Genomic DNA, 12574 nt, shown 5'->3' on the forward strand with positions numbered 1-12574 from the left:
AAAAAAAAAAAAAGAGGCCAAGTGCAGTAGCTCACGCCTGTAAGCTCAACACTTTGGGAGGCTGAGGTGGGCGGATCACAAGTTCAAGACCAGCCTGGCCAACATGGTGAAATCCTGTCTCTACCAAAAATACAAAAAATTAGCCGGGTGTGGTGGCACATGCCTGTAATCCCAGCTACTCGGGAGGCTGAGACATAAGAATCGCTTGAACCCGGGAGGCAGAGGTTGCAGTGAGCCGAGATCATGCCATTGCACTCCAGTTTGGGCAACAAGACCGAAACTCCATCTCAAAAAAAAAGGAAATGAGTTGAAGTTAGAGTGCAATGAGTCTTCCTGGGTGGCTCAAGTGTGGATTTTAAAAGTAGTTCCCAAAGAGGCATTCAGGCATCCAGGGAATGTTTGCAGCCCTGCAGCGTCTCTGAACGCCAGAGGGCTGTCAGCCAGCTCTCACCTGGACATGTGCGCTGGTGCGGATCTGCGCATGGGTCTTGCAGTCACGCACACCCCCTGCACACCTGCCTCTGTGAGGCTGATGCAGATCCCCGTCTTTGGCTCTATCCCTGCTGCTGCACAAACTGCACTCTGCCGCTGCACTCTGCCGCCTTCCTTTTCTCTGACCCTCTGTCCCTGTTCCCTGTTCTGCCCTGGCTGGCTGCCCCAGTGGATGCCCGCACATGCTCCTGCCTGGCTTCCTCACTACATTATGACCCCGCAGTGAACCCCTAGTGGCGTGGGCTGGGCACACAGAAACCCTCCACAGATGCATGCGAGGAACATTTCCTACCTAAACCCCCTCGTGACAGGCCAGCTCTGGGTCACTCTGAGGGTGTCTAGAGGACCGTAGCTTGGGAGAAGAGTTCCTGTTATAACACTTGTCTTTTGGCTGGAGATACCTGAGACTTTGAGAGTGTCAGGGAGGCTTTGGGATTGAGGCCACATATCTCAGGTCCCCAGCTGGTCAAGTGTCATCTGTCCCTAGGCCCAGGCCATGGCTATGATGGGGAGGAGAGAGCGGTGAGTGATAGCTTCGGGCCTGGAGAGTGGGATGACCGGAAAGTGCGACACACTTTTATCCGAAAGGTAAGATACGCGCAGGCAGGTGGGTGTACCTGGGGCCCTTCAGGCTGTGGGAATGGGGAGTGGGTAGGCCACAGTAGCCCCATGGCACCAATTCCATGAAATACGCTGGCTGCCTGTCTTCTCTAGCCTTGTCTGCTTCTCAGAGGGTCACCTGGCTTCTCTAACTGCAGGGTTCCCCCTGTTTTTGCACCTCTCTTCTTGACCATGTTTTGGGAGGATACATTCAGTCTGGGAGAATCTCCTAGGTGGGTTCTGCCACAGTGCTTGCCTTCCCCAGACATCTTTCTCCCCTTAGACTATAGGCAGCTTGGAGCCAGAAATGATCCTACTCGCTTGTAACCCACGCTTTCCATCTCATAGCTGCACAGAACGTGCAGACTGAGCTGCTGGAAGTGCAGAGGCCGTACTGGTAGAGCATGGTGGCCAGGCAGGGCAAGTCAGTAGTCACCGAGGCTGGTGTTGGACAGGAGGGGAGATGGCAGGGAGCATGGGAGGGGGGCTGAGGACACATAGCCTCTGAGCCAGGCATCTCACTGGGGTCGCCTCTGGGCCAGGCTGCAGCTAGGAAGGGTTCTTGAGTGGGAGGAAAGGATTGGGGGCTGGCAGCTTCCTGGGGGAGGCCAGGGGTGCCAGATGGTGACCCATGCCCGGCCGTCTGTATCCAGGTTTACTCCATCATCTCCGTGCAGCTGCTCATCACCGTGGCCATCATCGCTATTTTCACCTTTGTGTAAGTCTCTAGGCCTTGCCACCCCACCCATTCCTGCCGCCCTGGGGGTTCAGGGTCACCTGCTGGGAGTGTGGGTGGCGGTGGGCCCTGCTCTCAGGGTGACTATGGGCAATTAGAGAAGGTGGTGCCGGGGCTGCCTGGCAGGCCTGGGTGGGGCAGACAAGCCTCAGGGTGACTCCTCCTGTCCCCCCCGCCCCACAGGGAACCTGTCAGCGCCTTTGTGAGGAGGAATGTGGCTGTCTACTACGTGTCCTAGTGAGTGTGTGCTCCTCTGCGGTCGGGCAGGGAGGCGGGGGTTGCAGCTTCTGTTTCTAGGTGACCAGCTTTGCTGGGCAGGATCAAAATACTTTTTGGGAGGGCCCTCAAGTTGGTGCCGGTTTCCCATGCCAGAGGGTGTGGGTGTGTGTGCCCAGATGAGTAACAGACCGCCAGAAGTCAAGAGAGCAAGAGTGGGACCTGCTGGTGGTGGCGTGCACGCTGTGCTGCAGCCCCCACGTCCTCTCAGCCCGTCAACTGCAGCCTCCCCAGACCTCCTTCCTGGCCAGAGCCTGGGGCTTCAGAGCATCTCAGTGACCCTGGCTGGGGGTAATCTTGTTCTTGCTTCCTGTTGTGTTGCTTTCCCTCAGACTTCCAGACAGCTGTTTGGGCCCCGACTCACTGGCCTGGTGTGTGCTGCCAGATGGGGCAGGTTTGGGCCTGAACTGCTTCCCCATCTCTTTCTCCCCAGTGCTGTCTTCATTGTCACCTACCTGATCCTTGCCTGCTGCCAGGGACCCAGGTGAGTCCCAGAGACTTAGACAGTGAGAGGGGTGACAGGGGTTGGGGTGGGGGCCGAGTATTTTGGAAAGAAAAAGGATTCCTTTATAGCAGCTGAATGGAAACTTACAAGAAATGAGGAGGAGGATGATGGCAGCTACTGTTCAGGTGTATACAAAGGACCATGTGTGTGCAGGAGCTAACTAGCTGTCACTCTAATAGCAACCCTGCAAGACAGGTAGCATTTTAACCAGTTAACAGATAGGAAGAACCTGAGGCTCAAAGAGGCCGAGTAACTTTCTCCACATCACACAGGCAGTCAGTGTAAGAGCTGCAAACCAGTCCAGGCGTTTCTGGCACCACAGCACAGGTCTGTCCCACTGGCCTATGTTGTCCCTGCCTAGAACACCTGAACAGGTGCCAAAGGCCATGCCAGCCTCCCTCCTTGGAGTCACGGCTTAATCCTCCAGGCACAGGAGCCAAGCACTTCCTTCTGCTGCAGGAACCTCTGACACCTGAGGGGCCCCGAGTCATTTAATCAGGGCTTCTGTTTCCCTTCAGACGCCGTTTCCCATGGAACATCATCCTGCTGACCCTTTTTGTAAGTCTAGAAGGGTGGCGGGAGGGTGTGGAGATGCTGAGAGGGAGGCTGGTCCCAGGGAAGGGATGGGGACACACTGCAGAATGACGTCCTGGCTGTCTCCCCCACCTTATCTGGGCCACCTGTTCTGATCTCCTCTGTGGCTGCCTCTTTCCAACTTGGTGGCGTTGCCCAGCTCTGGCAGAGGCCACCATGGCCACTCCCCCAGTGCCCTGCCTGCCTTCCTTTTTAAGCGTTTCATTCTTGTTTCTCTCCTTCCCTCAGACTTTTGCCATGGGCTTCATGACAGGTACCATTTCCAGGTACATTGAGGGATAAAGCACCACTCCTGGGAAGTGTGTATTGTGGGGAGCGGGGTGTTCCTGGGCCGGCAGCCAGATGCATGGGTGGATTCTGGGCAGGTGCCCTCTGGAAGTGGTGATTTTGAAGTCATTCATACGTGGCTTAATGCCTGTTGTCTCTAACTCCTGCTTCTCCCCAGTATGTACCAAACCAAAGCCGTCATCATTGCAATGATCATCACTGCGGTGGTATCCATTTCAGTCACCATCTTCTGCTTTCAGACCAAGGTGAGGGCATGGAGGGCCCTTCCCTGGCACCCCCGACTCCCCTTTCTTATCAGGCCTGGCCCTTGAGCAGGCCTGGGCAGGCGCGGACCCCTGTACACCAGAGATGTTCCCTAGAGACCTGATCCCCTTCTCCTCATCTGCACCTACAAAACTGTGTCCTGTTTCTGTCCTTAGAATGTTGTGGGCACTCCCATGTCCCCTAGGAGGCAGCACTGGGACTCCCTGGCAGGACCAGTCTGGCTGGACTGGTTGTCACAGTGGTCTGACAGGTGCCTCCTTTTCCCTTCCTGGCAGGTGGACTTCACCTCATGCACAGGCCTCTTCTGTGTCCTGGGAATTGTGCTCATGGTGACTGGGATTGTCACTAGCATTGTGCTGTACTTCAAATACGTGAGTGTCCCAGGAGAGTTGGGGTCAGTGAACCCAGTGTTCAGAGCAGACTTCCTATATAGTATGGTCTTGCAGGCCCCAAAGGCCCCCGGGACGGGCTCTGACCTCCAAAACCTCTCGACTGGCTAGCAAAGGCACCAACGTGGAGGCAGCATCCTTGTGGGTGAGGGTAGACTCTCTACGTGGAGATGGGCGGCCTTGAAGCCAGAGCATCTGAAGCTCTGGACTGCATCATTGCACTTCTAGGGGAAGGGGTGGATTCAATCTGCCTGGCAGCTGAGAATCAGGTTCTAGGAGGCAGACTGGGAGAGGAACCCAGAGGACTGAGATGGTGGGCCTGGGTGGAAGGGACCTTGGGGGGGGTCTCTGGATCCAATTATTTCCTTTATTCCGTTCAGCTCGGGGAGAAGAGTGCCGAAGGGGAAGGATGGGGACACGAGGGCTGCCTGCCTATGGGCCGGCTTTGCCGTTCTGTGGATGGCCACCTGTGGGCATGTCATACGGGCTGTCCTGTGGGTGCTCCCGGATTCTGATACTCACCAGAGGGGTTAGGGGCCTCCCTTTTCCTTAGTCTACCCCTCCCAGGCTGGGCTGTAGGAACTGGTCTATTGAATTCTGTCCATGACGGGGCGGGGTGGGGAGGGGGTGCTGGATCCGCCCCCTTTAGAGCTGTAACTCAACTGCCTTTTTTCTAGAAGTATAGTGGATACTTGTGTACCTTGACTGGCTTTGGAGACTGGTTCTATACAGCCATTGCAGGATGGCCTGTGCTTTCTCTGCTGGATATAGCACCAGTCTTAATTTCCTCCAGGATCTGGAAAGGCAGTAGCCTTTCATGGAGAGCTAGTTTCCCTAGTTCTACCCACTCTCATGCCACTATCCTGGGGGAAGCTGAGGCCTGTGCTTTGCTGAGGTTTCTAATGCCATTCCCTGTCCCCTTCTTCCCCAGGTTTACTGGCTCCACATGCTCTATGCTGCTCTGGGGGCCATTTGTTTCACCCTGGTGAGTAAGTCCCAGCCCCACTCTAGGAAGGGGAGCTGAAGGGATGAGGGGAGGAACCTAGGGAAGGGGGCATGAATTTAGACTGCCTGGGAGGCAGGGAATGGGGGCATAGCTGGCCATTCCTCTCACTACTGTCCAGAGGTTCCATTGATTTTTGTGGGCATTCTCGCCATCTTTTGTTGACGCTGCCTGCTATTAGAAAACTAGTCAGCCATATCATTGAGAACGGTGTGTCTACCTCCTTTCCTACACTGTGAGCGGCTACAGCGTAGAGCCCATATGTTATGCTGTGCATTAATGTGGCCCTAAGCACTGTGTAGCGCATAGGCCCCCAGGACAAATCTGCTGACCTAAAATGAGCTCTGGACACTGATGCCTGAGTTCTCACTTCTGGCTCCCCTATCCTTGCAGTTCCTGGCTTATGACACACAGCTGGTCCTGGGGAACCGGAAGCACACCATCAGCCCGGAGGACTACATCACTGGCGCCCTGCAGATTTACACAGACATCATCTACATCTTCACCTTTGTGCTGCAGCTGATGGGGGATCGCAATTAAGGAGCAAGCCCCTGTTTCACCCGACCCTGGGCTCTCCCTTCCAAGCTAGAGGGCTGGGCCCTGTGACTGTGGTCTGGGCTTCAGGCCCCTTTCCTTCCCCTTGAGTAACATGCCCAGTTTCCTTTCTGTTCTGGAGACAGGTGGCCTCTCTGGCTATGGATGTGTGGGTACCTGGTGGGGACGGAGGAGCTAGGGACTAACCGTTGCTCTTGGTGGGCTTGGCAGGGACTAGGCTGAAGATGTGTCTTCTCCCCACCACCTACTATATGGTACCATATTCTTCCTAACAGCTGGGGTTGGGAGGAAGATGAAAAGAGCCTATTCGATAGCTAGAAAGGAATATGAAAGGTAGAAGTGATTTCAAGGTCATGAGGTTCCCCTCCCACCTCTGTCACAGGCTTCTTGGCTACGCATTTGGAGCTGCTTCTTCCCCCAGCAAAGCCAGAGAGATTTGTCCCTGGTGTCCTGGACACATAGGCCATTGTCCTGTATTCCTTTGGTTTGGCATCTATTAGCTCAGGAAGGTAGACGAGATCTGTGCCCATGGGTCTCCTTGCTTCAATCCCTTCTTGTTTCAGTGACATATATATATTGTTTATCTGGGTTAGGGATGGGGGACAGATAATAGAACGAGCAAAGTAATCTATACAGGCCAGCACGGAACAGCATCTCCCCCGGGCTTGCTCCTGGCTTGTGACGGTATAAGACAGAACAGGCCACATATGGCCATGTGCTCCCTATTCTTCAAAGCTGCTGGGGCCTCTTTGCGGGCTTCTGAGATCTCTGGTCAGAGTGAACTCTTGCTTCCTGTCTGTATTCAGGCAGCTCAGAGCAGAAAGTAAGGAGCAGAGTCATACGTGTGGCCAGGAAGTAGCCAGGGTGAAGAGAGACTCGGTGCCGGTAGGGAAAATGCCTGGGGGCCCCTCACCTGGTTAGGGAGATACTGAAGCCCACTGTGGTACTGACGACTTCTGTATTATTTCTTTCTGCTAACCCAGGGACGGTCCTAAGAGGAAGGTGACTTCTCTCTGTTTTAAGTTGCACTGGGGGATTTCTGACTTGAGGCCCACCTCTCCAGCCAGCCACTGCCTTTGTAATATTAAGTGCCTTGAGCTGGAATGGGGAAGGGGGACAAGGGTCAGTCTATCGGGTGGGGGCAGAAATCAAATCAGCCTAAGGATATAGTTAGGATTTCTCTATTAAGTAATTAATCCTAAATATATCACACAAAGGGACACAACTAGAAATGTAATAAAGTTTATGTCTAGAAGTTAAAATCCTGTATGGCTCCAGGAATATGTCTGGCTCTGCCCGAAGCATCCACTTCTTCCTTCTGCATTCTGGGTTGGTCTCTCCCACCTTTTCCAAGGTAATCAAATACACTCTATTGCAGCACTTCCCAGGGATGGATGCAATAGACTAGTGAAGGCTCAGGAGTTGGGTGGGGAAAGGGAGAGCTCAACCCTACCACACTGGATCACTGGATCTGGAAGAGACCTCTTGGCTGTATTGCTTGACCTTTGCTACACCATGGACCCTTTCCAAAAGCTCATGAGAGCTAACTGTCTTCCCCAAAGAGCTGTATGTATACCTACAGTTTTGCAGATGGAGGGGATGGACTGCAGGTTCAGTCCATGTCAACTCCTGTCTTAGAAATCACCAGTCCCAACTCTTACAAATGAGGAAACTGGGCCTGGTACAGTGGCTCACACCTGTAACCCCAGCACTTCGGCAGGCCGAGACGGGTGGATCACCTGAGGTCAGGAGTTTGAGACCAGCCAGACCAACATGGTGAAACCCCATCTCTACTAAAAATACAAAAAAAAAAAAATAAAAAAAAATTAGCTGGGAGTGGCAGTGGGTGCCTGTAATCCCAGCTACTCTGGAGGCTGAGGCAGGAGGATCGCTTGAACCCAGAAGGTGGAGGTTGCAGTGAGCTGAGATCATGCCATTGTATTCCAGCCTGGGCAACAAGAGTGAAACTCTGTCTCAATAAATAAATAAATAATACAAATAAAAATAAAAACACAAAAAGTAACTGGGCATGGTGGCACTCACCTGTGGTCCCAGCTACTCAAGAGGCTGAGGTAGGAGGATCACTTGAGCCCAGGAGGTGGAGGTTGCAGTGAGCTGACGATCACACCACTGCACTCCAGCCTGGGTAACAGAGCGAGACTCCATCTCAAAAAACAAAACAAAACAAAACAAAAAACCCAACAAAAAAACAAATGAGGAAACTGAGGCCCAGAGTCGAGTCCTTTGGACTCAGTAAAGAGCCATGCTTTTTTTGCCTCCACACCCTGAATACCTTCTTTGATTCTCCTTATTGTTTCAAGGCTGAGTGGGACCCCACCCTCCTGGCCGGCAGCTCTGAGGGCTTGGTCCTGAGGGCTCAGGGCCTAGGCTGGTTGCACTTAAATCTCTGGGTTTGCCCCACCATCCAGCTGGGAACACTGAGCTCTGTGAGAGGGAGCACACATGAGTAACCAGCCCCACCCTCTGCCCCTCCCATCCCAAGGGACTCACAAACCCAGACCCGGTTCCTTTCCACTAAACACTCAGTAACTTTATTTGCCTTTGGCTGGCTCTTGGTGTGGGGCGGCGTAGGTTTGGCAGCAGCCTGGGCTTTATGCGCCCTCTGGTGGACCTCAGAGGCAAGAACTGGAATCCGGGCCGAACCTGAGGGCTTCACAGTCAATACCCTAGGAGGGTCGCAGCACTCCTCAGGTCTGCGCCCCAGACCCAACATCAGGGGATGGGGCACCCTGGGAGGAGGCCCTGAACCTCTGGCTCTCATACTCGCCCGTGTTGGACAACCGCATGTTCTGCCGAGCCTTCATCTGCTTCACACGGTCCTTGTCCACTTCCCGCTTGGTGAGGATGAAGAGGAGGATACCACAAGGGAAGCCGATGGCCCTACGGGTGGGGAGATGTGCACGGGGTTTGGGGAGGGGCCAAGCCTGAGCCAGAGGAGCTTGGGGGAGTCATTCTAGCTTCAATTGCATGAATGCTGCAATACCTCTTATAGTCTATTCGTCCTCTGTGCTGGCTGCTGGAGGGACCCACACAAATCAGATCCTGTCACTTCCCTGCTTAACACCCCTTAATAGTGCTCCATCACTTCCTGGCCAAGTCCAACTCCTAGGCATGGCACAAAAGGCCCAGTGTGGCTGGGTCTATGCCTACCTCTTTCCTCCTCCCCACTAGAGCCTGACCCTCAGCACGGGCTGTGCATTCCTGCAATAGCACCTGTGCAGGATTTTCCAGGCAGCCCTGAAGCTTTCCCTCTCTGAGACTTGGTCAAGGTCCCCTCCCAGGTTTCCCCTCAGTTAAGCTAAGTAACCACTGCTTGGGAGGCACTTTGGTGTGGGGGAAAGAGCATGGAGTCACAGACCAGGTGAGAATCCTAGCTCAGCCTCAGTTCCTTCCTCTGTGAAATGGGGATGTAATATTTATCTCAAACCCTAAAACATTACATGGCAAAGTGCTAGCACACCTCACATGCAGAAAAAAGTTGATTTCTTCCTCCTTTCCCTTTAATATTGGTCAATAATATGTTTATTAAGGTCAGAGTCAGAGCCCAATCACAATGTTCATAACGCCTTCTGAGTACTACTATACAACTAGTACAATCTCACATGATCTCAGCGAACTACTTAACTTCAACTTGAGTCTCACTCCAAGCTCCCAAAAGGGAGGATGAGGCCAGGGACCCAAGTCTGAATCAGATCAACTCAGCTTACTCCACAGTAAACCCACTATCTTCTCAATTCTCACATACTTTCCCATATCCCCTGCCCCACCCGTCTCAGATTCCAATCGAACCCAACAATTCTGTTCCCACAACTTTGGATTCAGCTCGCCACCTGAAACTTGGAGAAGTTTCTGAGTCCTGCCCTTCCCTAGAAGCCACGCCCCGTTGGTGGGCAAAGGGGTGGTTAAAACTCACCAGGCCAGTCCCACAGCTTTCATGGGGTTCTTGCCCCTCTTTCTGGGAATGTATTCCAGCTCCGGGGATAGGGGTTCAGGTTCCTCCTTGCCCTCTGGAGAGCTGTGGCTTTGCAGTGCCCGGGTCCTGTTATGGGAAGCCTTGTTAGCTGTGGCTCCTGCGAGAATGCCTGCGGATGGAGGTAAGGAAGGTCAGTAAGAAGAGATGAGAAGAAAGCAAGCGGGGAGGTGGGGGGGCAGTAAGGGCTGGGGAGGAACGGCTGAGATCTGGGGAAGGGGAGTGACTGCAGTCTGAAGTAACAAGTGCCAGGGAGAATCCAAAGGGAAATGGGAAAATCGCCATCGAGGTGGCACCTTTGGAAGCCACTTCCACGTCACTGCGAGCTCATCACCCTGGTGCCAGGACGAAAAGCTTTGCTGTTGTTCTTCCTCAGACGACAGGATGGGAAGGACTGCAGTGGGACTCGCATGAGACGTATGAAGGAAATCCGGGAAAAGGTTTTGAAACTGCAAATGTTAGCACTGGAAGGGACCTTAAAGATAGTCTACTCCATCCCCCGCACTGTATGGAAGAGGAAACTGACGCCCTGAGAGACAAACTGCTTTGCCCAAGGTCAAACTTCTAATTATCCGGGGCTGGAACCCAAGCCTCCAGAAGCCTGGGGCTCTTTCCTCTGCACTGCGGTGAGTGTGAAACACCTGGAGCGCGGGAGTCTATCAGGCTTCCTAGGAGCTCCCTCTCGCAGCAAGACCCCGGAGGTGTCGAGCAACCCAAAGGCGGGGGGATGCACTGGGTGACCTCTAAAGAGCATCTCTTCACCCCCAGACTCTAAGATTTTGCAGAAAAGTGTGGTCAGGAACCGAGAGCCCTGACCTCCTGCTACCGTCAGGCTGGATGTGAAAGAAAAGGGATCTTCTGCTGTCCTGCCCTCCCCGGGGCCCCTCTCCTTACCCCGGAGGACGCGGGCATTTCTCGCCCCCCGGCCCTTCAGCGCCGTAGCAGCTACCACCGCCGCCATGTTCAAATCCCACCCCCCTTCACCGCGCTCCCCGCCGGGAATTGTAGTTTGCGTAAGGGGCCTCCCCCGCTCCTTCCGTCCTGCCTACAGACCAGAAACTACAACTCCCAGAAACCCACAGAGCCGACCCCGGAGAACTACTTTTCCCAGGAGACCCCGGAGGCGCGCACGCTCGCTTGTTTCCCTCCAGTTGGGGGCGGAGTCAGGCGGGGCGGAGTTTGGGTTCTCTCTACCACGCCCCGGCCCCGTCTTCCAATGCCGCTCTGTGATTGGTGGGGCGTCCAGCCAACCTTCGTAGCTATTGGCCGAACGGCCGTCGCTCTTCCTGCCGGGGAGTCGCCTACGCCTACTTCCTCCCGGGAGGAGGGGCTCGAGTTCCGCGTCGTCGCGCAGAGCTGACTCTGGGAGGCGTTTGGGCCCAGAGAAGTGGATCGGCCGCTTGCGCCGCATGGAGTCCGAATCGGAAAGCGGGGCTGCTGCTGACACCCCCCCACTGGAGACCCTAAGCTTCCATGGTGATGAAGAGATTATCGAGGTGGTAGAACTTGATCCCGGTCCGCCGGACCCAGGTGAGAACTGCCGCTCCTCAGGCCATGGGACAGGAGACGCTTACCCCTGGCCTCTGACCCCTGCTTTTCCTCGCTCCCCTCCACACCCGACCGGTCATTCCTACCGATATCCCTCTTCCCCTCCTCCCCCACTCCCACCCTCAGACTTAGTTCTCAGGCCTGGCTGGGGTGGGGGTTCCCTGACGCCTCCTCTGGCCCTTCCCCTCACACACCCCCTTCCCATCATCCCCTTGGCCCTCCCTTCCCGCACGGTCGCTGGCCAGCCCTGGCCTCCCGTGCTGTGTCCCGCGCGCCCCTGGGACCCCGGTGTGTATGACTCCACCTTCCCCTCTCGCCACATTACCCGCCCCAGCCTCAGGCCTCCTCACGCTTCTCTCCGTACCTCTTACCGCCTTCCGAGCCCCATCTTCTAACCCTCTCCCCAAAGCAGATGACCTCGCCCAGGAGATGGAAGATGTGGACTTTGAGGAAGAAGAGGAGGAAGAGGGCAACGAAGAGGGCTGGGTTCTAGAACCCCAGGAAGGGGTGGTCGGCAGCATGGAGGGCCCCGACGATAGTGAGGTCACCTTTGCATTGCACTCAGGTAGGTCTTTGAGGCGATTCACCTCAAATCAGTTTAGGTGGGCGTGTAAGCATTAAACATCCGCCGTGGACAGAGCGTTATGGGGGACACAGAGATGAGCAAGATGCTGGCCTGGCGCTGGAGGAGCCCACAGGTGGGGACCTGTGGCAGAATGGATGACTGCTTCACTTCTGGCATCAGTTGAGACGTCAGGCTTCAAGTCCTCCCTCTACTTTGCCGGTTAACCTTGATTAACGTCTTAGTTCTCTTTTAAAAAGTTATCTTTGGCCAGGTGCGGTGGCTCACTCCTGTAATCCCAGCACTTTAGGAGGCTGAGGCAGGTGGATCACTTGAGGTCAGGAGTTCGAGACCAGCCTGGCCAACACGGCAAAACCCAGTCTCTACTAAAAATACAAAAATTTGGCCGGGTGTGGTGGCTCACGCCTGTAATCCCAGCACTTTGGGAGGCCGAGGCAGGCGGATTGCGAGGTCAGGAGTTCCAGACCAGCCTGGCCAATATGGTGAAACCCTATCTCTACTAAAAATACAAAAATTAGCTGGGCGTGGTGGTGGGCACCTGTAGTCCCAGCTACTCGGGAGGCTGAGGCAGGAGAAGGAGAATTGCTTGAACCCGGGAGGCGGAGGTTGCAGTGGACCGAGACTGCGCCGTTGCACTCCAGCCTGGGTGAGAGAGCGAGGCTGTCTCAAAAAAAACCCAAAGAAACAAACAAACAAAAAAAACCAAAATTAGCCGGGTGTGGTGGCACATACCTGTAATCCCAGCTACTC

General features: G+C 54.7%; 3 protein-coding genes across 6 annotated transcripts in view; 2 read left to right on the forward strand and 1 right to left on the reverse strand.

Moving 5' to 3' along the window:
- Nucleotides 1–6967, forward strand: part of TMBIM1 (transmembrane BAX inhibitor motif containing 1) — an 18761-nt gene extending 11794 nt beyond the window's left edge. For both annotated transcript variants that reach the window (XM_011932274.1, XM_011932275.1), the window contains 10 exons: nt 980–1080; nt 1746–1810; nt 2012–2065; nt 2538–2588; nt 3128–3167; nt 3432–3469; nt 3649–3736; nt 4031–4126; nt 5076–5129; nt 5541–6967. In XM_011932274.1, the coding sequence (XP_011787664.1) occupies nt 980–1080; nt 1746–1810; nt 2012–2065; nt 2538–2588; nt 3128–3167; nt 3432–3469; nt 3649–3736; nt 4031–4126; nt 5076–5129; nt 5541–5687 (734 nt within the window). In that variant the 3' untranslated portion in view covers nt 5688–6967. The remainder of the gene's footprint in view (nt 1–979; nt 1081–1745; nt 1811–2011; nt 2066–2537; nt 2589–3127; nt 3168–3431; nt 3470–3648; nt 3737–4030; nt 4127–5075; nt 5130–5540) is intronic.
- Nucleotides 1–10796, reverse strand: part of PNKD (paroxysmal nonkinesigenic dyskinesia) — a 74129-nt gene extending 63333 nt beyond the window's left edge. Inside the window, exons 1-3 of one of the 2 annotated variants that reach the window (XM_011932273.1) lie at nt 10588–10796; nt 9637–9805; nt 8228–8603 (exon numbers count right to left, since the gene is read on the reverse strand). In XM_011932273.1, coding sequence (XP_011787663.1) covers nt 8411–8603; nt 9637–9805; nt 10588–10654 — 429 coding nt within the window. In that variant the 5' untranslated portion in view covers nt 10655–10796 and the 3' untranslated portion in view covers nt 8228–8410. Of the gene's footprint in view, nt 1–8227; nt 8604–9636; nt 9806–10587 lie in introns of those variants that run through there. The other variant, XM_011932272.1, reaches the window with a different exon arrangement.
- A 135-nt stretch (nt 10797–10931) lies between these two features.
- The window catches only part of AAMP (angio-associated, migratory cell protein), a 6264-nt gene continuing 4621 nt past the window's right edge, over nt 10932–12574 (forward strand). Inside the window, exons 1-2 of one of the 2 annotated variants that reach the window (XM_011932278.1) lie at nt 10932–11223; nt 11654–11806. In XM_011932278.1, coding sequence (XP_011787668.1) covers nt 11103–11223; nt 11654–11806 — 274 coding nt within the window. In that variant the 5' untranslated portion in view covers nt 10932–11102. Of the gene's footprint in view, nt 11224–11650; nt 11807–12574 lie in introns of both variants that reach the window. The other variant, XM_011932277.1, reaches the window with a different exon arrangement.

This window comes from Colobus angolensis, unplaced genomic scaffold, assembly GCF_000951035.1.
Source record: "Colobus angolensis palliatus isolate OR3802 unplaced genomic scaffold, Cang.pa_1.0 Scaffold95, whole genome shotgun sequence".
Classification (NCBI taxonomy): Eukaryota; Metazoa; Chordata; class Mammalia; order Primates; family Cercopithecidae; genus Colobus; species Colobus angolensis.